This window comes from Mytilus galloprovincialis, chromosome 10, assembly GCF_965363235.1.
Source record: "Mytilus galloprovincialis chromosome 10, xbMytGall1.hap1.1, whole genome shotgun sequence".
In the NCBI taxonomy this organism is placed as follows: Eukaryota; Metazoa; Mollusca; class Bivalvia; order Mytilida; family Mytilidae; genus Mytilus; species Mytilus galloprovincialis.
In genome coordinates, this window is record NC_134847.1 from 49,251,596 (window position 1) to 49,279,151 (window position 27,556).

At 31.3% G+C, this 27,556-nt stretch overlaps 1 protein-coding gene across 2 annotated transcripts in view; it reads right to left on the bottom strand.

Moving 5' to 3' along the window:
* The window catches only part of LOC143047733 (glutamate receptor ionotropic, kainate 2-like), an 86,294-nt gene extending 59,232 nt beyond the window's left edge, over window positions 1-27,062 (bottom strand). For both annotated transcript variants that reach the window (XM_076220956.1, XM_076220955.1), the window contains exon 1: window positions 25,615-27,062. In XM_076220956.1, the coding sequence (XP_076077071.1) occupies window positions 25,615-25,705 (91 nt within the window). In that variant the 5' untranslated portion in view covers window positions 25,706-27,062. The remainder of the gene's footprint in view (window positions 1-25,614) is intronic.
* Window positions 27,063-27,556: the final 494 nt, after the last annotated feature.

The window sequence follows — 27,556 nt, forward strand, 5'->3', positions numbered from 1 at the left end:
GTTATGAAATAAGTTATATATTTTAAGTTAATTCAACTGCTCAAGCACTATAAGTTTTAACAATTCACAATAGAAACTGACTAACTGACTGACTGTCAGACTGCTTTTATTTTAATTTCCGTCAAACTTTTTTTAAAAACTTTCTTACAAAATGTTGTGTAGGCTAGTTCAACAAAATGATAATAAAAACTGTTAATTACATTAATTACAATCAAATGGTGGAACACGCACCTGTCTTTTATAATCGTGTTTCTATGCAATATTTTAATTTAAAGCTTTCAGAGTCAAACTGATGCAATGTCTCTAAAATGTTGTTGAAGTTAAACAAATGAATTAATGGATTACAAAATGTTGTTAAAACAGATAATGATAAAGCTAAAGATAAACTTTTGTTTACAAAATTGAAGGGTAATAAGCTATGCTAAACAATCGGTACAAAAACAATTTTTAATGCAGAAGTTAAGATATATTGAGCTACGTTTATGAAATGCAATAGATATGAATGTCACTGCAATACAAACTTGAAAATAGAAAACGATAATATCTGTAAAATAAACGTGTCTTTAATGCAACGCAATCTTTTATTAATCAAATTATATATATGTCTCAATTTTCTTCAATCTTTCAAAATTGTACACCATGCAAAATTTCACGTATATTTCAATGGTTTCAATGTTAGCTTGTCGTCTTATTCTACATTTAGAATTCATTGCAATAAGAAAGTTTAGAACTACATATTGAAAACTACTTTTCAACTAAATATCTATAATTTTAAGAATAACATTGATCCAAACAAAGCCTTATAGGGTAATAAATTATGTACTTATTCAAGGCAAATCAGTACTTGAAATGAGCAGTCTAAAATTTTCACGATACATTGTTGTTACAAATGTGACCACGCATGATATGACCCATATACACTCGTGTACTGAGTTAGAGCTGAAATAGAAGGCACATTGCCTACTCTTCTAATTTAATGTTTATTTCCTCTGATAGTAATAAAGGAGCATTTCAAGTGCGATTTTCCAACATTTCATACAAATGTTTGATATAATTCATATGGCAATCCTATACGATATTTTATATGCCAGGGTTTGACGTTTTAATATTGGACAATTATTATTTTAATATGAATAATATTCCATTCCATAACAGGATCTAAGTTTCCAAATGCTGCTTTCCCGTACACAATGACATTTATAGAATCGACATTTATCATCAAATTGGAACATAACGACCAAATACTGATTTGAATGTTTGGATTAGAACAGAAAGATGATTTAAGAAAATGGAAATTGTGTTGTGATGACATTGGACCTAATTAATGAGAAATTTAGTGATCATTTATTCAGGGGTGTTTTTTTGGAGGGGGCAGATTTTTTAAACACTTCTGAATATCTTTAACATGAATATTTAGACAGCCTTGCGTTTTGCAATTATCTGCACGACATGATACCATTCGTAAACCTTTTAAAAAGTATACAAAGTCTTACTGGTACCCATAGAATGAAATACATGAGTCTTGGCCTTTATGTTAATACTCTATTGTTTGTTCAAATATACAAATAAGAAAATGCGGTATGAATGCCAAAGAGACAACTTAAAGTTCAAATGAAGTGGAAGGTATGTTCCCATGTGGTGTGCCTCTCATGATTTTTCAGAAAACGCATGCTTAAAAATAAATAACAATTTAATACCGTTCATCGAGTTAATGTCGCGTTCTTTTTAGTGCACAGTTTGGAGCTTCGAATTGGCATTTAACGCTTCAGTGTTTATTGTGTGCTTTCTACGGCACCAGAACAATACATTTTATGCTGGGGCCTTTCATTACCGAATATACAGTTTATGTTTTAATTATTGTTGAAGGCCATACGGATGCCTAGTTTAAACATATTTGTTTATAGTGGATTGGGAAACAAGTTTTTCAACTTATATTATTCCCTTTCCACTTTGCGGGTGCGAGTGCTGCCTTGTAGCGGCATAAGCTTGCTCTTTTTGGAAATCTACAAGGGTGTCTTTCACGTGCAAGAGATATGGCTCTCTCTTAACACGTGTCAGCCATTTATCGTCCCTTCCGACGGACTATCTTCGTTTCCTTAAGACCATACTCTCAAATGTTGTTAAAGGAGATGACAGATGCCTATAATTGCTTACATCCACTTCATTTGAACTTTGGAATAAGTTGTCTCTTTGGCATTCATACCACCCCTCCTTGTTTGTATTTTGAACAAAAAATTTAGTAAGCCCTTCGAAAATCGTTCATATCATTATAAGGCCACGACTTGATAGGATATAATGATATGAACGATTTTTGACGTTTATGGCATTCCTTGTTAAATAGGGAGAATCTTTAATCCAAGGTTGTTACATAGAACATAAAAATATTTGTTTTAGAGCAGATTTTCTATAAGAAAGTTTGGTATTACGGCGATCAAACAAATGTCATGCTCTAAATCTATCACAGAGATGTTTTGAAAATTGATATAATAACAATGATTATTTTAATCACAAGGAAGGAATTATTATATCAAAACGAAATTCCGTATTTTCTGTTTATCTTTTCATAGAGTTACCAAATGATGACAGATTGGTGGCCTTGTAACATAATATGCAAAAGATATTTAAAGCTAATAATGTCTTGAAAGTGTTTTTCGTAAAACAAGGTTCTTTTGCACTTGAAATAAGGAAACTACTTAATTTTGAAACTGTATTGAACAAATTTCTACATTGAAATTACTTATATTTCAACCAGCCTGCAAATATAGAAAATCTATCTGTAATTTGAATACTAGTATATAATCACTGACTCAGATGACTCTCAGATGGATGTTGATATTCCTAACTTTATCCTGTTAAGGAAGTTCGCTACTCAGTTTCAAAGTAACTCTAGTATATATTGATAGGGGATTAATAAAGGAAACCAAAATAGCAAAAAAATATAGGTCAATGTGCTTGTTTTCGAGATATGGGCCATTGCAATTGTGGCGGGAAAATGTCCTCTCTTGATTTTTCATAGCTTTATCATTGACAAGTTTAGGCTCTTAAAATCTATTAAAAATCAACAAGGATTGTATAAGATTATTTTAGATAGCTTATAACTATACATGTAGAAGATTTATAAAAAAGTAAAATGGAGGTAAATGGTCAAAAAAATTTAAGGCATTCAAATGGATAAAACCAGAGGATTCCGAAATCTGACGAAAATTTCAAAACGAGACAAGCGAACAACCTTAAAAGGAAATTTAAGAGAAAGAGTTTAAAACTTTTTTATGAAGTGCAACTGAAACACAGGGCAACTTACAATAACAAAAATTATTTACAAAAAAAAACTTGAAACACTTTTTTTTTAATGTCTGACATTCCATTTATTAGGTGGTTATTTTTTCCAATTCATGTGTAAACTCTGGAATTGTGACATTGACATTCACTGACTTCTGTTACAAGTTCTGTATGCAACGAAAATCAATCGTTTACGAAGGGTGTGTGATCATGTTCTGGTACAGTTTTCACTGTCTCCATAAAATGGTAATATATCTGATGAAAAAAAAAATTTTCGTCGTGTATTTGATTATTTAACTTCTGATACTGTAACAGTACTAAATTCGGATCTCAAAACGAGGCGCAAATATCGCTTTCCCTTGAAGATGTCATGAACAAATATTTTTACAGATATAAGGAAGTGATTACCAATCCAATGTTCTTTGTGTCTTGGATGAAACTATTAAAGCTTGGCATGATAATTATCTAAACAAGATTTGCAGGATAAAACACAAAATGAAAAGTGTCTAATACCATAAATCGCCATATGATTTAAAGATAGTATATTAGTAACGTTTTATAGTCAATATTAATCTGAACAACCACTGCAATCATTCTAGCTATACATAGTTTATTATTTTAGCAGATTATTAGGTTTGTGCAATTTGCAGCCAAGCATTGATCTGTAGGAAGAGTTAAAATTCTTTTTCCTCGTTATTGTCTATTTCCATTGCTAACTGTATTTTGACAGAGTCGATTGATAAATTATATTGAATATATTTGTACTCTAATAGCTGTCAGCAAAAGTCAATTTTTTTCTGCGCAAATAAATTTTATAACAATTATAAAGATATGAAAGCGAGACTTCACAGCAATTCAACAGATTAGTAAGAGTATATATTAAATATATTTGTACACTAAAAGCCGTCAGAAAAAGTTTTTTGCGCAAATGAATGATATAAAACAATTACAAGACTATGAAAGCGAGATATCATAGCAATTCAACAGATTAGAGTATTTCATGTTTTGATTATGTCATCGCAACAATTCAAGCAAAAGTCAAGTTTTTTGCGCAGATGAATGTTATAAAACAATTATAAGAATATGAAAGCAAGACTTCATAGCAATTTAACAGATTAGTTAGAGTATATGTTAAATATATTTGTACTCTAATAGCTGTCAGCAAAAGTCATGTTTTTGCGCAAATGAATGTTATAAAACAATTATAAGAATATGAAAGCAAGACTTCATAGCAATTTAACAGATTAGTTAGAGTATATGTTAAATATATTTGTACTCTAATAGCTGTCAGCAAAAGTCATGTTTTTGCGCAAATGAATGTTATAAAACAATTATAAGAATATAAAAGCAAGACTTCATAGCAATTTAACAGATTAGTTAGAGTATATATTAAATATATTTGTACTCTAATAGCTGTCAGCAAAAGTCAAGTTTTTTTTGCGCAAATGAATGTTATAAAACAATTATGAGAATATGCAAGCGAAACTTCATAGCAATTTAACAGATTAGTTAGAGTTTTTCAGGTTTTGAATATGTCATTGTAATAACTGTTACATACATGTATAAGCAAAAGTCAAGTTTTTTGCGCATATGAATGTTATAAAACAATTGTAAGAATATGAAAGCGAGACTTCATAGCAATTCAACAGATAAGTTAGAGTATTTCAGGTTTTGAATATGTCATCTTATCGACTGATGTACATGTATCAAAGAGTTAAAAGCCATGTATATGTTCCGGACCATAGGAGTATTTGGACCATACGCGTACATGGTGTACATTAAAAGGATCGTGCACAACTAAAACTTGCAAATGCAAAAAAAAACATGATACCGTGTGGAAGTAAATGTCACCCAAGCCTACATGTAAGAATGTAACTAGAGATGAAAACTAACTATGGTATCAATATTTGATTTTTACGTATTTTTTAAATCATAAAATTAACAAATTGTTATGTTACCATAATAGTTTTTTTAGATAAAGGTTTTGTATTATTGAAACGTTTATAATGTAATTTGAAATAAATACATATATGGAGTAAATACTCATATGATCCGGCCCGTTGATAACCAAACGAGTATTATACTCATATGGTCCGACCATACGCGTACGGTCGGACCATATGCGTATGGTCGGACCATATGAGTATACGCATATGGTCATGACCATACGCGTATGGTCCAAATACTCATATGGTCCGGAACATATACATGTATGTATGCATGTACGAAGATCCCTCCATGAACGTAACACCCCTCGATTGCTGCGAGGGTACAGTGGAATCCGTGTACATTCCCTATAAGGATTAATGGAGATGTGTCACATGACATGGAGATGAATGCAAGTATGATTATATAGTAATGCAAATGATAATGGGAATATAGATGATATACAAAAAAATTTATCTTTTTGCTATATACATAAAAATAAGAAAATGTAGTATGATTGCCAATGAGTACTTTTTTATCTAAATGACGTGGAAGGTTGCAATTGTACGGCCTACAGCAATAGGCAAAACTGCATAAAAGCATGATTATTACAAGACAATAAACGAAAAACAACCATGATATACAGCAAAATTTTCAGAAAAAAGTCGACATCGATCTGCAGGTCACAATACGATCCTTAACAATAGTAAGATTAAAACATGCATTAATTAATACAATAAATACTAAATATGTTGAAATGCATTTGAATAATTGAAATTTTCCATCTAAAAGATCTACCGCAATTTTTTCAATCTAAAAAAAAAACATTACATATATGATCTCTCATATAAGACTGATCTTGCTGACTTGTTTTGGATTTTTTCTGTCGTCTGGTTTCTGTCTTATTGACAATTTAATGTCTAATGCCCATTTGATAAATTAAAATACTTTTTTTTGTATTCAAGTAGTGAAAAGGTTAAATTTTGTAGTGAACAAATACGCATGAAAATGTATAAACCTCCATTGTATTTAAGAATAGCGAAGTGTGTTGTTATTCCAGATAATTCCCACTGAGAATTTTATTGTTTATTTGAATAATATTCAATTGGTGTCTGCATTACTTCATCGATAAATCTTTTGACTTAGGAAATAAACCAGTCACATTTACCGGACTGTGCATCTAAAAAAATAACATACGCTGTCATTTTTACCAACGGAAGTCTCGAAGTTGTAATGATTATTTAGCAGATGGATATAGAACGGTCATGTTCATGGGCTCCATGGATTCCATATATCGAGAATTGTGAAAACCGGATTTGCAAAGTTACATATTTTAAGTATCCTTCTTTCATGTATTAGCTATTTTGGAATCGAGTTTAATTTTTGAACGCGTCAACCGTTGATTGTCTAGGATTATGACGTCTTCTTATAAATGTATGAAAACTGTGCATGCTTTTTTTATTCCTTTGTATCACTTTATTGATGTGACTATTTTAGGAATGCTATACTATTTTTTTCTGTTACATGTATATGAACAATGGGCCCTTTATAGCTTGTTGTTCGGTGTGAGCCTAGGCTCCGTGTTGAAGGTCGTATATTGACCTATAATTGTTTACTTTTATAAATTGTTATTTGGATGGAGAGTTGTCTCATTAGCACTCATACCACATCTTCCTACACCTAATTACTATTATATTGCATCATTCCTTAAACTTTAATTATAACTTCCATTTTAGGGAGTAAATCATAAAAAAACGTTGATGACGTCAAGGTGACATGAAAAAACTATGGCTATGAGCTTATAGGCAAAAAAAGACTGTCAGCCAATCAGAAGACGTGTTACATAAAACATTAAATCATATAATTACATACAATTTACTTGTACATTTTGACAGAACTGAAAATAGACAAGCCAAAATATTCCTTTGGACAAAACATTCACAAAAATACTTAACTACGAGGACAATTTAAAACGGAACATCCCTTATCAAATGGCAAGATCAAAAGCTCAAAAACATCAAACGTATGGACATCAACTGTCATATTCCTGACTTGGTTGACTAAATGGTGGACTAAACCTGTTTTATAGCAAGCTAAACCTCTCACTTTTATGACAGTCGCATAAAATTCCATTATTTTGATAACAATAATGTGCGAACAAAACAAAAAGTCATAATAGGTTATATCACCTTACATGGAAACCTATAATTTTAATGAAAAGGAGAAATGGAGGGGGAAAGTGGGTGCAAGGAGAAACTTTCCATTAAGGGTCAACTTACCAATAAATGAAAAGTCCTATTCAAGAATCTTGATGGAATTTACAGAATTGAGAATGATTCGCAAAAAAAAGTTCAGAATGATGGGACAAAAAATATAGAAATAACATGCAAATATGAAAAGACAGAGAAATCGAAATTGTTCATAATTTGTCTAACTCTGTTGTAACTCTAAGTATATAGTAGTTCTCTAATATTCCTATAAACTTATGGTTAAAAATGCCACCCAACTATTACATTGTCTAGATTCTTCTAACATGACATATTGAATTGTGAATTAAAACAGAGATGTGTATTTATGCGGGAAAATGATTTCCATTACGCAAGAATAATCATATGAATTTAATCATGATTTTCAAGAAAAGGAGAATTATTTTACAATTTTGACTTCTCATTGACTTCAGACATAAAGAAATTACTACCTATAGTAGAAACCGTTTTTTTAAAACTCTACGAGATAAGATTAGTCTGAAAATGACAAATAAATGGCTTGAAGCAAACCGACAGTAAAATAACGTTTGTGCTGGTCTCCTGGACTGGATACGTAATCAAAGACTTACTATTTTCCATTTAAAATTCTACAAGATGGATAAACAAGTGGTTTATCGTTAGATTACAGACAATTTGTTTCTGAGACCGATTATGGAGAGAGACAGTTTTGACAAATAGATGTATAACTAATTATTGGCGTGAAACTTCACAGAAAATCTGTTCATGATTGCTATACAAATAGATATTGGCATAGCCATAGGTCTTAATCAATGGAGACGATACTAGCCAGTCGGATGTGTATTATTCTTGAAATAATACAACTAAAGTAGTTTTTAATAGAAATGTATAGCAAAAATGGAAGAAGATGAAATGAAGGTAAATTGAAAACATAAGTCTATAAAAAATATGGAAACATGCCCAATGACTAAAAGCAATAACACGAACAAAAAGTCTCTCAAACACTATAAAGAATCTTAAAAGGAGAGCAACATAAACTGGTACCACTGAATCGATGATGAGAAGTCAATTCAGTATTATAGTTTTGGCTTAGGTACATAACAGCTACATATGGCTAACAAAAAGTCTGAAAATAAAGACGTAGCAATTTGAATTGATCTTTTGGCAAAAAAATAATTTTGGAGTAGGTATATCTGAAAACTTATTTGAAAGTCTTAGACTTAACACCACTTTTTTTACTTTTTGTTCAGCTTTTTCTCCAGTTCTGATCAATTAAAATGGACGTTCAAATCCAATCTAGTAAATAGGATTGGATTATTGCGTTGTATGGTAAGACTAAATCATAGGACAAAGCCACTCGGGAATGTACTACACCATTCAATGCCAGAAAAATTTCTACCCAGTAGGTGTATCGTATATGACCTATTACAACATTAACTTGCTTGAAATTATATAATATGAAAAATAGAATATTTCGTGTTTGCCGTAAGATGGACAAAATGATGTAGTTCCCCCGATAATATAAGTTACGTCATTTCATATAAAATTTTATTCATTATTTATGAAATCCAATTATATTTATGTTGGAGTATTTCAAAAACAATGTTAACAAAGATTAGGAAATTTCTGAAAAAAAACGTATTTTATCGAACAAAGTAATTTTAATCATTTCTAGAACCAACTTTTATAAAAGCTCATCCATATTCCGAATTAGCAACGAAAGTGCGGCTCTCATATTAGTCTTTGAAATTCTTTGATTTATTGGTTTTTATTTTGCTTTGCTTTAAAATCAGGTTTCAATCAGCAAAAATCTTTACAACACTTTTTTCCGTGTCAGTCAAAAAGTTGTACGGTGTGGTTGAACTGTAATATAAAAATACCAATTGGAAGAATCGCACAAAAATGCATCCTATGGTTATCGAGAATTTTTAGGGATCCCTTGGTCTTTGTCTTACATGTAGTAAAACACTTGCCGACGTGGCTGAATGGTTCTTTACGATGTATAAATTCGCAGAGCTCCGTGTCCGACCAGAAGAGAGACATCAGCTACTATGCTTCGAGTAAAGATGAGTCTACGCTCTTTCTATGTTTGTTACGCAGCATTCCAGTACTTCATCAGTCTTATCCCTACTGCGGAACCTACAAATTGTCCTAATTTTTGTCTAGTCCTGAACATGCATGAAATAGTTATGGTCTCGCTTTTAACATGCATGACATAGTTATGGTCTCGCCTTTAACATGCATGAAATAGTTATGGTCTCGCCTTTAACATGCATGGAATAGTTGCCAATCGAATTTAGCAAACAACGATTAATCATTTTTCTAGTTATATTTATTAATGCTATTATGTCGTTATAATTCTTAAATAGGGATTTCTGAATGTGTTTAATTGGTTTTTTTTGTTTGTTTGTTTTTTTTTTTGTTTTTTTTTTGTTTTTTTTTTATCTCGAAGCATTCCTAGAGACGATTAACCTGGAAAACTCTTTTATAAGGAAATAATTAAGTTCATGCTGTTATAACTCATACAGAAGCATTTAGAAATTAAAAAAAAGTATCGGTTATTAAAACTCAATGAAAATGGGCCTATCTAAAGAATTCAGTTTTGTTTATGCCATGTTATTCTAAGTCACTTCACTTCCATACCTACTGCATTAAAGATTATCTAATATAGTGATCGTCGGTAGCAAAATTATCGAATTTCATAAATCTATTATGCACTAACATTCAATCCAAAGGTGACAATTAAGATAAACTTCATTACTGATCAGTAAAGATATAATAGAAAATAATCACAATCAAATAAAACCACATATCAACATGACATGACGCACACGATTATATATTGCGGGACAGGAATCGGTTCCAAAAAGAGCTATTTGGAAACCGAAGGATATAAGGCTAAGCATAAAACGTTAGATTGACCCATGACAACGACATGAGACTTAACATAAAACGTTGGAATGACCCATAACAATGGCATAAGGACTTAACATACAACGTTGGAATGACACACACCAATGACATAAGACTTAACATAAAACGTTAGATTGACCCATAACAATGACATAAGACTTAACATAAAACGTTAGATTGACCGATAACAATGGCATGAGACTTAACAAACAACGTTGGAATGACACACACCAATGACATGAGACTTAACATAAAACATTGGAATGACACACACCAATAAAATGAGACTTAAAATAAAACGTTAGATTGAACCATAACAATGACATGAGACTTGACATAAAACGTTGGAATGACACACACCAATGACATAAGACTTAAGGTAGATCATAAGTAAAAATTTTTTTGAGACAGAATTTTCTTATAATTTGCCAAAATGAAGATTTTACTATGCTTTTTTTCAAAAATATAATAAAAAGTATGGGTCACCGTGCTATTTTCCAAGCTATGAGTCGTTGAAAATTGCCTAAATTTGGTTAGTTTGTTCATGAAAAAACACATAAGAAAGCATAAAAAAAATTCTATGAGATATAATTTTGAAATAAATTGTGAGAAGATAGGTTTCATAATATGTTTTAAGAAAATAAAAAGAAGACATGGTGTCACCGAACTTGTATTCTTGCCACAAGTAAAAATAAAATTTTTCCCTATTAGCCCAGTATAAATTTTGTACTAAAAGAGTTATCTCCCCTTAAATGGCTCATTTGAAAAAAATGATTTTAAAAACCAAAACGGTTGATATTTGTTAAAATATTTTGTATAATACAATAAATTAACAAGTTTTCTTTATATAATAAACAGTCTAACCATTAAATTGCACATCTGTTTCCAAATTTGCTGATTTGTGCAAATAACTAGACTGATTTTTTACTGTGATTGTACAATCCAAGATGGCGGTATACCACAAATCGACCTTAACATAAAACGTTGGAATGACACACACCAATGACATAAGAATTAACATAAAACGTTATAATAACACATATCAATGGCATAAGACTTAACATAGCACGTTGGAATGACGCATATTAATGACACAAGTCTTAACAAAGAATGACGCACACAAATTGGCATAGGTTTAAACATGGTAAGTTGAAATGACGCACATCAATGAAATAAGTTTTAGCATGGAACGTTGGAATGACACACATCAATGACATGAGACTTATTATAGATCGTTGGTATGACATTCACCAATGACATAAGTTTTAACATGGAACGTTTGAATGACCTTCACTAATGACGTAAGTTTTAACATTGAAGTTTTGAATGACCTTCACTAATGACATAAGTTTTAACATAGAACTTTGAAATGACCTTCACCAATGACATAAGTTTTAACATGGAACGTTTGAATGACCTTCACTAATGACATTAGTTTTAACATGGAACGTTTGATAATCTTCACCAATATCATAAGTTTTAACAAAGAACTTGAAATGACCTTCACCAATGACATAAATTTTAACATAGAACTTTGAAATGACCTTCACCAATGACATAAATTTTAACATGGAACGTTTGAATTACCTTCACTAATGACATAAGTTTTAACATGGAACGTCTGAATGACCTTCACTAATGACATAAGTTTTAACATGGAACGTCTGAATGACCTTCACTAATGACATAAGTTTTAACATGGAACGTTTGACTGATCTTCACCAATTTCATAAGATTTAACATGGAACGTTTGAATAACCTTCACTAATGACATAAGTTTTAACATGGAACGTTGGAAGGACCTTCACTAATGACATAAGATTTAACATGGAACGTTTGAATAACCTTCACTAATGACATAAGTTTTAACATGGAACGTTTGAATGATCTTCACCAATATTATAAGATTTAACATGGAACGCTGGAATGACCTTCACTAATGACATAAGTTTTAACATGGAACGTTGGAAGGACCTTCAACAATATCATAAGATTTAACATGGAACGTTTAAATGACGTTCGCTAATGACAAAAGACCTTACAAAGAACGTTGGAATGACACACACCAATTACATTAGACTTAAGGATGTACTTGGGCGAGGTTTTGGAATCTGTGTCAAATGTTCGGACTCCTTGGTGTTTTTTCATACAATACAATGTAAAATATTTTGCCCCATAACACCTATTTATTTTTTCATATAAGACCTAATAGCTCATGAAAGGTCATTTTTCAAAATTTTAGAAGATTCTTGATTTTCTTTCTTTTGTTTTGAGACCCAAATAATACCAATGCAAATATAAGGTAAAAGTCCGAGTCAGCCTAAAAGTTTTCCCGCCATATTTTAAATCTCAAATATCTCGAAAAGGAGGTCCATGACCTATCAATATTTTTAGTTTATCTTTATCCTTAATTGATGCTCTACCAGCTTATAGTATCAATTTTAATTTCTTAATTTCTTAATTTTTACCTAACCTCACCTAAGTACATCCAAACAAGGGCATACGATACATTAAGGTATGGGAAGGTAATGACGTTGCTATCGTAAAATAATTTAATTTTGGATGTAACGCGTCTTCTGATTGGCTGACGTTATCTTGTTATGAGCCCATAGACATAATTTAGTCATGTGATCGTGACGTCATCAATGTTTTTTCATGGTTTTCTACGGTTTAAATTGGAATTTAGAATTAAATTATAAGAAATGACTGTAATATTTTTTCTGTCTATTCGAAATAACATAAAAAATGTGGTGCACACTGTTAAATAATTTAATTTTGGATGTAACGCGTCTTCTGATTGACTGACGTTATTTTGTTTTAAGACCATAGACATAATTTAGTCATGTGACCGTGACGTCATCAACGTTTTTTCAAGGTTTTCTACGGTTTAAAATGAAATTTAGAATTAAATTATAAGAAATGACTGTAATATTTTTTCTGTCTATTCAAAAGAACATAAAAAATGTGGTGCACACTGTTAAATAACCCGCTACGCGAGTTATTCAGTGTGCACCATATTTTTTATGTTATTTCTTCATAGACAGAAAAAATATTACAGTCATTCCTTGAATAACCCGCTACGCGCGTTATTCAGTGTGAACCAATTTTTTATGTTATTTCTTCATAGAGAGAAAAAATATTACAGTCATTCCTTAAATGTTACTTTCGCGACGTCAAACTGTGACATATCGGGAAGAGATGCATTTTTCGACTAATTTTTATCATTCAAACTGATTTAATTTGAAAACGAGTGCATGGCTCCCTATTTTTTAAAACGACATTTTGTTTCATTTTGCAGGGAGATTATGTGGACATAATTTTATAAAACTGTAAATAGTGCATTTTTTTTTAATTTTGATAAATATACAGCAAAAAAAAAAAATCCCGTTTTTTTCTCAATTCATGACCATTCGGTAAATGTGAGTTATTTCTGAATCAAAAGTGCATATATTTTTAAGATACTTATAAAATACAGAAATTACAAATTATTTAACAAAAAACTATTTGAGTTTAGGAAAAATACGGCCCCAAATCCGAATTTTGAGAAAATATACAAAATTTCGACCTCATTTAACTCAAAAAGTAGCACATGAAGGTATATTTTTTTATTACATATCTAATTTTATCAGGCAAAAAATAGCCTATATGGAAATTTTCATCAAACTGTAAATATGGGATCAAAACTGAATCGTATGCCCGAATTATGTATTTTAAGTACATATTTTTGTTTCTGCCATTTTATAGATGTTTGTCATTTCAATCAAACAATTACGCGACTTCTTAATCAAAGTTGATTTTTTTTTTTTTTTTTTTTTTTTTTTTTTTTTGTTGCTACGAATAGGTTGAAATTCACTGATAAGCTGTCAAAACTAATAATCATGCATGTTTTTGTTTAGACAGCTATAATTGTGTTATATTTTCATATTATCTAATTTTGTATCGTATCTTTCTGATCTACGATAATTGTCAATCGAGAATATCGATAACCCAATTTCACACGTTTATAATTTACTTTATCCATTTTGATTCAGTATTCTTTCTTTCATAATTCAGTTAAAGTGTTGATACCACCAGCCAATGCATTAACTTCCGTTAGCATTAATACAAGATCGCCAATGCTTTGTAATGTCAAATTTCAGTACAAATTTCATGTCAATTGTCGCAAAAGCAAAGCACCGGTCTAGACATCATTCATATAAAGAGTTATCAGTTAAATATTTGATTTATTTTATACTTATAGCAATTGAAAATAATACCAAACAATATGAAATAATTTGTAAAGATAAATTTGATCAAACATTATAAAATGAAATAGTCTTATGTGGTCTTACTCATTATGTGTTGGTATGGGTATTAAAACTCAAGTTTATACTGCGCATTTTTTGTTAGTCGATCAACGCACTTTCATTCAAATAAATCTGTAGGACTCGGAATCGCGATGGTACTCCGAACCGCGATGGTCACGCTGAAGTGCGATGGTCTACGCTGAAGTGCGTTGGTTAAAACGCTGAAGTGCGATTGTGACGTTGTGACGCTAACTTGTTGTTAGAAACGCTGAAGTGTGTTTGTGGGTACGCTGAAGTGTGTTTGTGGGTACGCTGAAGTGCGATGGTCTAATTTTGACGTTGTTTATTCTAGCTAAATGCGACGGTCTGAAGTTGGAATCCTATTTGTGGAGGTGTAGTGGTTAGCGTGCTAGCCTCATATTTGACTGATCGAGTTTTTATTTCTGTTCAGGTTTAACCAAAGACTTTAATTTTTAATATGCTAATTATCCGCTTATATTAGCAGACAGCAGTATGGGATCAGAAAATACACTGGGTGGCTGAGATTAAAGGGAAATCACACTATTTATAGTTGGTCTACTAATAATAAATCATTGAAATTTTGCATAAAGATAGATTATACTTATTTTGAAATTTTAAGCGAAACAAATTGGAGTCACCGATGTTGTTTTCGAGATAAGTCTTTATATTGCGTGTTGAAGTGCGATTATACAAATTGATTCACTAAGTAGGATCCAACTTATTTGATCAAATATACTAGTAACTTGTTTTTGTCATATCATGTCTAAGAAATTGCTCACAACACCCAGTCATCCATTTATCTGATATCATAACAGTTTGTTTATGATTGACTCATAGCAGGTTATTAGCTGCTTCTCCACTCAGGACCAAGTTGGGACCAATCGGGTTTATTTTTTGCCTATCCAGAAGATTAATATTGTAAGCACAATCAAATTACTGAGATTGTGTGATTTTTTTTTACAAAGCAGGTTTCATCTCAAGGCGCTGAATAAAACAAAATTATCGCTATTTGAGATAACGAAAAAAAATACTTATAATTGAATGATACTTTAAAAAAGTCAAAATTAATAATAATATCAAGACATTTTACTTGTCGTACAAAACTTTTCCGGCATACAGTTTGTAGTTCCGAACACTGGTACGCTCATCTAGAGACCAAGATCATCTTATCCTTTAGCCGCCTTGTTCCCATTGATTTACATATTTTGGTAACCTCCACACACAATGATCAAAACTGTTTGGGACTTGAATCGTTCGTTTCATTTTATTTCCGTTTCTTTGAACGTATGAAATTTTCAGCTACAAATCATCTTCTGCTCCTGCTTGCATTTAATTTAGAGATTTTGTAATAACGTTGTATTTGAAAACCATCACACTTCGGCGTAGACCATCGCACTTCGGCGTGACCATTGCACTTCAGCGTCCCCATCACACCTCCGAGTCCTACAAATCTATTATAATAAAAAGTATTTAGTTCTTGCATATCCACTCAAAAGACACGTTACAGTTGTCGTATACACAGTCCAGTCATCGTTTTCTTCTTTTAAACATTTTATATTATTGAATGTGGCTTTTTACCAATTTGCAATTGCCATTGACCCACAACACGATTGATACCGCATACATATATTAACAGAAAGATTAATTATACTATGTATGGCAGCTCGATGCAGTGACTTTTTTCAATAATGTGTAACTCCTAACTCTTTCGGCTCATGACTTTTAAATCGAAGGAGTGTTTCATTGTTTTATCTAATTTAATACCACTACCATCTAAATAACGCACTCACATACTATTAATTATAACATACGCCTCTTCATATGTGCCAATGTTTCTCTTCCTACAAAGGTTTTCCTTGCCTTCAGGGATATTTCACAAAAGATTACTTTGCTTGCGGAAGTCAATAACTCTGTGATGTTTATTGTTTCTCAGCTTGTTTAATGAATTTAAATTGTAATTGAATATTTTGAATAGAGATATAAGTTAAAGATGTATACATGTACCACATTAAAAACTGTGGTGATTGTTTTTAACATCGTTTAGATATGACAAGGCTATGATATATCGATGGACTTATTTAATAATTTAAGATGTTCATCGACAGGAGTTCCAGATATTTTGCTATATAGTGATGGAATAAATTGATGAAGTTTAAGCTAATAAAGACGTATTCACATATCTCAAACGGTAAACATTCAAGTTCCTTCTTTATCTGGACATCAAAGTAAAATGATGTTGAAATGCTGTGCCTTTTTTATGTGTTTTAATAAGAATAGGATAAACCATCTAGTATAATTCACTCCTTAGACTACTAAAATGACATAGAAGTTACTAAATCGTGCAAATTATTAATTAGAATTTATTCTAATTAGATATCATTGGTCGAATTGAAATTGCGTCGTATATTTGAAATGACATTAAGTTGAACTTTCGATTGGTGCAGATGTCCTTAACGAGTCACGTCTCATGTAATTTACAATGCCGGACGGTCTTGACTTTTTGTTGAAAAATTGTTCCTTTTGGAATATGCACAATACATCATTCGTGATTATATTTGCGGAGGTGGAAACGACCAGTTTGTAAATTGTCATCGGATACACTTTGAAATCATATATCTCCGCCTTCGTTGTCTCCTAGCTATTTCAATATTTATTTCAGTGGGAAACAATTGCTTTATAAAATTAACCCAGTACGTTGGAGTTGATCCAATTGACATTTTGAATCTAGGAAATCGTATATTCATTTACTAAATAGTTGAAAATCGACATTGAACTTACTTTTAATTACTGCGAACACCGTTTAGTCAAATCGTTCGTTTTTTGTTTTGTTTTTTGTTGTTTTTTTGTATTTAGTTAGTTTCCGAATTAATAATTCGAGTCATTTCCCGTCGATTGTAAATTGTGTTCTTATGTTGTGCTTTAACAACCATGCCCAAGGTTAGATGAGCTCTTCATCCAGCCTGTGGCCTTTTTATATATTAATATACATTGTATTAGTCTTGTTCCTTGCTGAAAAGCGTATACTAAGGTGACATGCGGATATTCACAACTTTACACGTTTGGTCTGGAGGATATGTAGCTGTATATCTGATAATCATACCACTTCTTATGTGATATGTCAAATTGACAGTGGTCACTTAGTCTCACTTGTTGGAAGTTTTTAAAATACTTATACTTTTTATTTATGTTCGATACTGCACACAAATGACAGCCAGTTATTAACATTTAAACGGCAGACACAAACAAACATTCTTTAAATGTCAGAATGTTTAAAATTGCTTTAGTCAATTACCAATTAGCTGACCGAAATTGGTTTAGCCGGACAAAAATGATAGGTCGACGGAGATGAGGTACTTTATTTTGATGAATTAAGTCAAATGATATTTTCTGGTACATTGTTTAAAGCCAATCTATTGCCTGCTCAATTGTTATGTGTTTATTTATGGGATGAAGTTGGCTATTTTAGTCTCTAGTTTTGCATATCTATATCCCGTTTGTCTTATCGTTGGATGTAGACATCTTTATAGGGAATTAGAAAGGCACTATAATCATATTGGTTTTTTTGACAAAAGTGATATTTACTGTACGAACTATATCACGTACATGACAGTTATGTTATTTGTAAATAAAGTATCTGTATACTGATGTCGGACTGTAAAAGCATTAACAGTACCATTTTTATTGTTCCAGATGCACAATTTGACTATTAATATCTCTTTGGTGATGTTCGAGGGTACAGTATTCGAAAGTGCAAAACACACTATAAACGCTGAAGAGCTAAAACAAAAAAAAAAGGACAAAAAAAGAGTTTTTTCTGTTGTCCTTCTGAGAATAAATATGTAAGAACCTACAACGAACCGATTGATAAATTATATTGCTTCTTGGTCTATTTGTAGAATTTCGTTTTGACATTTTTGTTAGGATTGAGATGTTCATCACAGTCTTACATTTGAATGAAAGTCCGCATTAAAAGATCCTAGACTTTTTACTGGCGCGGTAATTCTTACTTTAATCCGCCTTCACATGGTAATCAGTGCATGGTACTGTCATTTGACAGTTTATTTAGATCTGAAAATTTATCGAAGTATAATTTTATTTGGCCTAAAGCAGAATATCAAAAATTCTATATAGAAATATATAATTATAACCGAAATGTACGTCATATTTAAATTTATGTGGATTTTCAACTTAAAAAGTTAACAAAAACCTATAAAGTGTTTAATAGTAGCCACCAGTTATTCTTAATCCTTCCATAAATTGTGGAAATATCTTGTAAAAGTTGGAAAAATTAAGGCATACTATCAAATGAAGACTCTTGAAGTATAATTAAGATTTTGCTATTTGAGAGTGCTTAAATTATGAGTGTTTCAATTAATATTCTACTCCATCCTTCTACTCTTTGTATTATCCGTAATAACCCCTCATCAACCTCCTTATAAGCGTCAAACTCATTGTCCATGAATGATTTAAACTATCTGGACAAATCAGCTTTAAACATGTTGTTCCAGACAGTATTAATAATTAGTTTCGGTTGATAAAAAATTGATATCAAACAATCAGAAAATCTTACAAGCGAATATAAAATTATCTTTTTTTCCAATCCACTGGAAATAATAAAACAGTATCTAATATCACAGAACATGTGATTTTACATTGAACAGCTAATTCCATTCATAAAGTTTCATATGTATCACAAATAAAAGTGTACTTAAAGATGGATTTTAGCGAATTGACTGAACTTTGTGGATAATTCAAAAGCCAAGTTCTTAGTTTAGCACCAGTTGTTTAATGTATGGTTCTCAGCTACGAGTTTCAAGTTTGGTGCATATTGTTATAAACATAACATTTGGTATGATTGCCAAAGAGAAAACTCTCCGCCAGAGAACAAATGATAGAAGATTAGCAACAATAGGTCACCGTACGACCTTCAACTATGAGTTTTTCATTCCTAAGAGTTTTTTCCTTGGCCGAAACGATTATATTGGGGGGGATGTACAAATCAGCATATGGACTAAACAGACAAATGGACAATAAAAAATGTCAGTCGAAAAAAAGCCAAACGAAACACAATCGAAAACCCTGCACAGAAAACTCTAGATTTAGCAAAACGAACCTTACCATTAACAGGGGTTGATCGCAAGTAAAACTTGTATGACGTACTAATAAATCCCAGTATTTAAATGTCTAAACCTGAGATCACGCCCTGTTATCATCAGTACCCCGTTTTCGGTTTAACACTACTGCTCAATGTCTACGATTTATAATATTTTCTTATAATCACAATTTTCATTATGTCGCGAATTCCTCAATGTTGCGTTAAAATTGTATTGGTTGTGTCACATCCAACACTCCTTTCATCAACAGAATGTTAATATCAAAATGTCTCAATAAAAGCATTAACCATTCTTTTTTTTTTTCTGTTAGTTTTTATGCTTGTTCAATATTTATTTCTGCTTAATCCAACTTACACAAAATTAAATGTCACCAGAGTCACGCTTAAGTAGATGAATGACTTGCCTGAACGATGTTTTAATTATTGATGCATATAGAATTCGTTTGAAGTAACAGTAAAAAGTGCATAACCTTCTCAATTAATCATTTGAAAGAAGAATGGTACGCAAATTACGCCAAATAAGTTTCAACTATTTCATTTCACTATTCAAACGAAACCAATGGACTATGCCGCTAATATCACTAATCGTTGGTTTAAAAAAAAAACGGCTTTATATTGTTTGAATGTGTCTGCATTACGACATGTTATAACATCAGAACACACTCACGTGTTGACCATGCAGTGTTCTGGGTTGCGTTCAATATCGTAGCAGCAACAACTGTAGGGCTACGCAGATTTATGACTACTGAACGTGTAACTAGCCTAGCTGCTGAAAAGATATTGATAGCAACTAGGATAGCTACTCGTTCAGTAGACGAAAATTTAAGTAGCCCTTCGTAGCCGCCCCAAAATTGAACGCAACCCTGGCAAGTGTTACGATTTTTTTTAACAAGAGCTATTTTAAAAATACAAGCTTTGGATGAAAAGATCTTGATGAACTATGACACGAACCGAAAAGTTGCAAGAAGTCTTTTTTTTAGTAAAGATAAATTGGTGAAGTAAAATAATGCGTTCAAAAATTTCAAGATATAAAGTTAGATAGTGTAGCAGAATCGAATCAGGTATTTGTCAGATTATAGAAGTTAAATAAAGCGTACTACCCTTGTTCTTTACTGAAAGTTTGATTTGTTCCAAGTTAGGAGAGGGTACGCGCCTTCAAACGAGTTAAACCCCTCCACCTCCACACACACACAAATTCTATATGAGCCTGTCCCAAGCAGGAGCCTGTAATTCAGTGGTTGTTGTTTGTTGCTGTGTAACATATTTTTTTTTTTCGTTCATTATTTTATACATAAATCAGCGAATTGTTTTACATTTGTCATTTCACTGCCTGTTATGGCCGACTATCATATGCAGTATGAACTTTTCAGTGTTGAAGACTGTACGGTTTTCTATATATCATTTTGTTTCTTCACGAGAGTTCTCTCATTGGCAATCATACCACATCTTCTTATTGTTAAAAGTAGTGTATGAAAGAAATAGTAGGTCTTCTTGTTTGTTGTTGCTATATTAAACAGATATGCATTTTCCGCCAACAAAACTTGGAATCAATATCAAACTTACCACATTTAAAGCATTTGAACGGATTTAGAATGGTCCTCTGGCGAATGAATTAAACGAGATATTTTTTTGCAATTTGAAAATTTAATAGGTTGTAAACGGGAAAAAGAAAGTCGTTCATTTCTTATCTGAAGTTTGAAGATTTCGACATTTTCCATTGCCGATTTTATTTGTATCTATTGAAAGAAATTTTTGAACAAATCCGATGTTGTGATTTATGCTTAGTCAAACCAAAAAATATAATTGCAGGCTTTATTGTTTACTCGTAAAATACTTCTAAAATGTTTAAATATCATTTTATTTGACAACTGTTATTCTAAGTGGACTTGTTTTATAATCTTTTAAATCATAAACTTGTTTGAATAACATTTATATAAACATAAATGTCAACAATATGTATTCAATTTGTCTGTATAAGAGTGCTCAAATTATCGTAAAATTTACCGATTACCACTCAAATACAAATTAAATATTAAAGATTTATATTCTATTCAAAGCTACTTCAAACTAATACTTAAAAGAGATTTACGTAAATGATAAAAGGAAAAATTGATAAATTTGGATATCAAAGAAAAATTGGAACATTAGAAGATAATGAGGGCAAACCCGACCTTGTTGTTCAAGAAACTAACTATTGATTTAAAGCTGCAACATGCTGCAGTTATGTTATCTTCAGATATAATATTAAACATTTCTTAGATTTCAAATTTTGACAGTATAAATGGTCGTTAAGAATATAAAAAACACGATTAAAGTTGAAAGATAATGTTTTTTTCTGTATAAACATTTTAAAGTACACAAAAACTTTGCATCTTGAATTATCAAATATACGTATAAATTTCTTACACAAGTATTTTATTTTTTACGTTGAAAAGCCTTATGAAGAGTTCGCATATCTAATGTCTCTACTTTAATGAAGAAAAGAGAATGGTACGGGAGATGGAGTCATGTTCAAATTCCGAGTTCAATTATTACATACATACCAGGCATTGCCAATACAATGCACATATCGATATGATGTGAATATGAATCCTGCTTTGCACTAGGTCGATATTCTGGACCGCATTTTCGACGTGCTAGTCCACAAGTCAAGAAGGAATGTACCGAGCTCGAACATCTTATTCTAACCTTTATCAACCAATATATTATTTTTGTTAATGCTGAATGTGGCATGTTTATCAGAGAAACAACAAGTACAAATGGTCAAATATTTGGTTTGACTTGGTTTGAATCTAGTTCCAGAGGTCCAAAAGTCAAGGCAATAATCATATTTAGAGATCAACACACTTTGTTAACGAATAAACCAAAATAACTATATACAAAAACGGACCAAACGCCGATCAGGTGAACGAAACGAAATTTATGTTTGAATTAAAAGGTGTTATTTTGAAGAATGCAATAATAATTGATTTTTTAATAATTTTTTTTAATGATTTTAAACATACACTTTCAACTATATACTAATGAAACTATTAACAAATGCATGACAATGTTAATTTTGGAATTTGTCAGTATTTTGTTGTAGCTTACATCGTTCATCAGTGCTACATAAAACTGGTACAATGTTGCGTAAAAAATTACATTGAATCCAGTCGAATGGATGGACAATTCGCACATTATCGGAAATGACAGACGTTGTATTGTCCCTCGTGAGATTCTGAAGTCTGGGAAAATATGCTTGAGCAACAATAGTTTAAATGAATATTTAAAAAGGCTGCATTTATAAATTTCTTATACGTAAGAATGGATCACAGTTAATGAACAAAGTTAATATATATAATCGCTTGATAAGCTTTGCTCTTTGAAATTATTAACGCCATCGATAGTTTTGTGTTAATAAAAGATTGTAACTTTGAGAGGTCCCCATAGACCTCAAGTTTAACATTGTCTGTATTAGTTTCTACTGTGTGTACTTCCTATTGAAATAAATATGTCTAGTAAGTCGCTAATAAGACCTTTCTCGACATTTGATTAGTTGTAATGATTGTGGACGTATAAAATGGAATAGTCACAATCAACATAGCACCAAAATGTGATAGTTTTGACAAAATAAACTTGTGTGCATTGTTTTTTTTTTTTAAACTTTAGATACACATCTATGTTTTACCTCATTAATTTACATAACTATAATTTTAGTCATTATGTTGGTAAAACATTTTTGGAATTATTATATATTGTGTTTTTGGTATATTTTATGATGTATATTTTCATCTTTAATATTTAAAACATGCAAATGAAATATATACCCAAAATTAACCTTAAAATGGAATGTTATTTTGACATCAACGCATTCTTATCCATAAGTCGAGCTGACATTTGTCAGATATTCCCGACAGTCATGACAGAAGTTCAGTTTTAGAAAGACACATGCGTGGATAGTTAGAAAATAGACTTTAGTTAATCTAAATCTGAGATGTACTATTTTCTTCTCGTTTAAACTTTTCATTGGATTTTGCGTTGCTTTACATATGCCCGGTTTTGTTCATTATATCTCATCGCGTATATTCAAGTATTCACACAACCTTGGGTTTCCTTATTATGCCCCACCTACTATAGTAGAGGGGCATTATGTTTTCTGGTCTGTGGCTCCGTTCGTCCGTCCGTCTGTGGTTCCGTTCGTCCGTCTAGGTTAAAGTTTGTGGTTAAGGTAGTTTTTGATGAAGCTGAAGTCCAATCAACTTGAAACTCGGTACACTTGTTGCTTATGAGATGATCTTTTTAATTTTTAAGCCAAATTAGACTTTTGACCCCAATTTCACGGTCCACTGAACATAGAAAATGAAAGTGGGAGTTTCAGGTTAAAGTTTTTGGTCAAGGTAGTTTTTGATGAAGCTGAAGTCCAATCAACTTGAAACTTAGTACACTTGTTGCTTATGAAATGATCTTTCTAATTTTAATGCCAAATTAGATAATTACCCAATTTCACGGTCCATGGAACATGGAAAAGGATAGTGCGAGTGGGGCATCCGTGTACTTTGACACATTCTTGTTTTTTTAGTGTGAGCATTTTCATATAGTGGCTAAATGAGTAATACAATGTCATCGTTGGTTTTCAATGGTCTTCTCTTACTTTAGGTTCCCTGATGTTACTGAAAAGGTACTCTTATAGTAAAGGTACGGTTAGGTTTGTTCTAGGTTAGGGTTAGGTTGTGGTTAGAGCTAGTTTATTATAGTGTTATGTGTTTAAGATGTTCTAAAGGAAAATAAGGCCATTCCAAGGACATACAATTAGCAAATACACATGTAGTAGCAAATCCGGAAATTTTGTTACAGTTTCATTACATGATACGATAGAAAGTATCTTGATATGTGATAAATAGATGGATTCACTTTGTCGCAAACATTGTAAAAGTAACAAAACTTTTGATGAGTATAATAGTAAAACCTATTCTTAACACGATACTATTAATACATTGACTGCGTCAGTGTGTGGTACAATGTATAGTATAAGAAAAGTACATTCTACTTCAGGAAGGAAGATTTTTTAAATATTTTATTCAAAAGACTATAAGTATTCGTTTGTTGACCACACGAAACTTTTATTTAATTGTTGATTTTTGTTATTATGAAACTGAAAAATAATGTACGGATTTTCTTTTACAAAATTAATGGCCTCCACAAGAAAGAGAAATTTCTTTATATCTAGTAGTAACATTAATTTCAATCGACATTATCTAATCCCCCGTGTTGTTAATGTTGTATTTATGAGAAAGGGAGAAATGTACGATATGAATCTTGTATAACTTTCAGGAGTAGAGAAAAGAAATAGTGTGTCATGTTTGTAGTCTAAACATTCTACGATTGAATTGATGTATACATATCAATAACAGTTGTGACCTACATGTACTGACTATAAGTTAACTGGTCGTTTGTACTTTCCTTTGGGCCATCTCAATTCGTTTCAATGTGTTATTGTTATTATTCTATAAAGTTTTGAGAATGATTTTGTTAGAAATTGTTTTATATTTGTAATCCTTAAACCAAAAAATGTGTGGAAGTCAAAATATTTAACCAATGAAGAATAATGGTTTACGAGCTTTAGGTTAGGTTTGGACACAAAAGTGTAAATATTTACAACTGTTATTATAAGAAGTAACAATGGGACGAAGAAAAAGATTAAATTATTGTTTCATCGTAAAATACAATATACGGATTAGGGCCATACCAAATTGCAATTTATTGTCATCTGAACCACATACATATAAATAAAAGTGTACAAAAAGGTAGTTGGATCTTTTGATTAGAGTGAGTTCAAGAGTAGAAAAATTAGATAAAGTTCAAGATTACTTACCCACAGTGATTTCTTTAGGAAGACAATTAGCACACCTCAATGTCAACCAGATCAGGAAAACACATAAAATATTCCTCTCAGGTGATATCATAATGAATTAGGGGTAGCATACTCCCCAATGCTTACTTCAAATATCCTCATACAGTCCAATTTATAATACACTTTTTGAAACTGCAAAATGCCACATTCTACCACAAACACTACTCATTGTTTGTCATTCGATACCTCCTTCTATTTTAACACGTGTTTTGTTCAGGTACTTTGAATATTATTATTATTACTTAACTGGTTGCTGTTTTATTCCACCGTAAAGTTTTCTGATTATTTGTTGTTGAATCAAGTTCATTTCTCCAATATATAAGATCAATTAAATTCGATTTGTTAACTTATCAAGTAATGCAGAATCCCAGAACGATATATTTCCGAGCACGTGGCAACAAAAAATGTACAATAACGCCTTTGATCGTTACCTATGCGTTATCTGAAACGATACACTCCACATGGGAATTCCAGTAGAGCATCATACATCCCAAAACGTGATGCAGACAATGACAAAATTGAATTAACTAAAACTTGACAATTAGCTATCAAAAACTGCGACATTCACCAATGGGAATATCGGAATTGAAGTTATAGGATAGTTATCCTTTAATTTCTCCAGATCGAACTGAAATCACACAAGCGATTAAAGATCTTACTTGTCCAATTTGTTGCACATATTAATATTTTTATCGTATCTAAATATTCAATCAATTGATCGAATTTCAATGTACAATTATATATGTCAACATATGAAATTATAGAGTAGAGAAAATCGTATTAGACGTATATAAGAGGGGGACACCCACTCTCCATTTACCGATTTTAGAATTCTATTGTACAAATCATTTTCCCATCATTTCTTTACATGACTGGTTCCACCAATAGTAAAGTTACTGTAGACAAAGAGTTTAATTGATCCTGATGTATACCAGAACTACACATGAGAACGTTTTATATACTTCTTGAATAAAATCAAACTAGAATGTCAATATCAAAAAGAAACTGGCTAATATTTCTCCAAACTCTTTTTACATGCTTCTTTCATCTTCGTGATCCAGGCTTTATTATTAATTCGAATACACACGATTAAGCCAGCAACTAAATCCGATGATAATTGTCTCTATACGTTTTATTAGTTGTACAGTAACTCTCTTTGATATCAGGAAATTATTAAATATAACATGAATTATCCCAATTGCTATTTTTGTTTCCTTTTTTTAAATAATGATAATTCAACGCGGATTGCAATATCGTTTGACATTAATACAGAGAAACTATTAGGCGAGTTTTCTGAATTCCTTCTAACAAAATCTTCATGGAATTTTTTTCCTACTAATTGGTAATACAGGCGGTGCACAGACAATAAAGTATTTCATGCTTGTAAAAACTATGGTGAATATCAAATGGTAAAAGTCAATTTGTAAATTGGCTTTGCAATGCGTTATCACTGGTAACAATATCATAACAAATATTCGCTGTCATTTTTAATAAGTGATTTTAAATTTATTTATTTATCAACATCTATAGTATGTTTAATTTTATTTAAGTATCAAATGCGTTATCACTGGTAACAATATCGTAACAAATATTCGCTGTCAGTTTTAATAAGTGATTTTAAATTTATTTATTTATCAACATATATACTATTTTTTTTTTATTATGTATGTACCATTCATTTTTATACAACATGAAACAATTAAGAATTGCATATGTATTAGCAAGAAAGATGATCTAAAATTTTGACATTTCGTCTGGCAAAAAAAATGAACAAAAAACAGCAGATGAAATGCGGTCAATTAATTAATTGAATTAACATATAACATACATTAAGGAAAAACAATAGCGCTCATCCTTGTGTGCGTTTCATAATGATTTTCCCGCAAGGATGTAAACTAAGCCG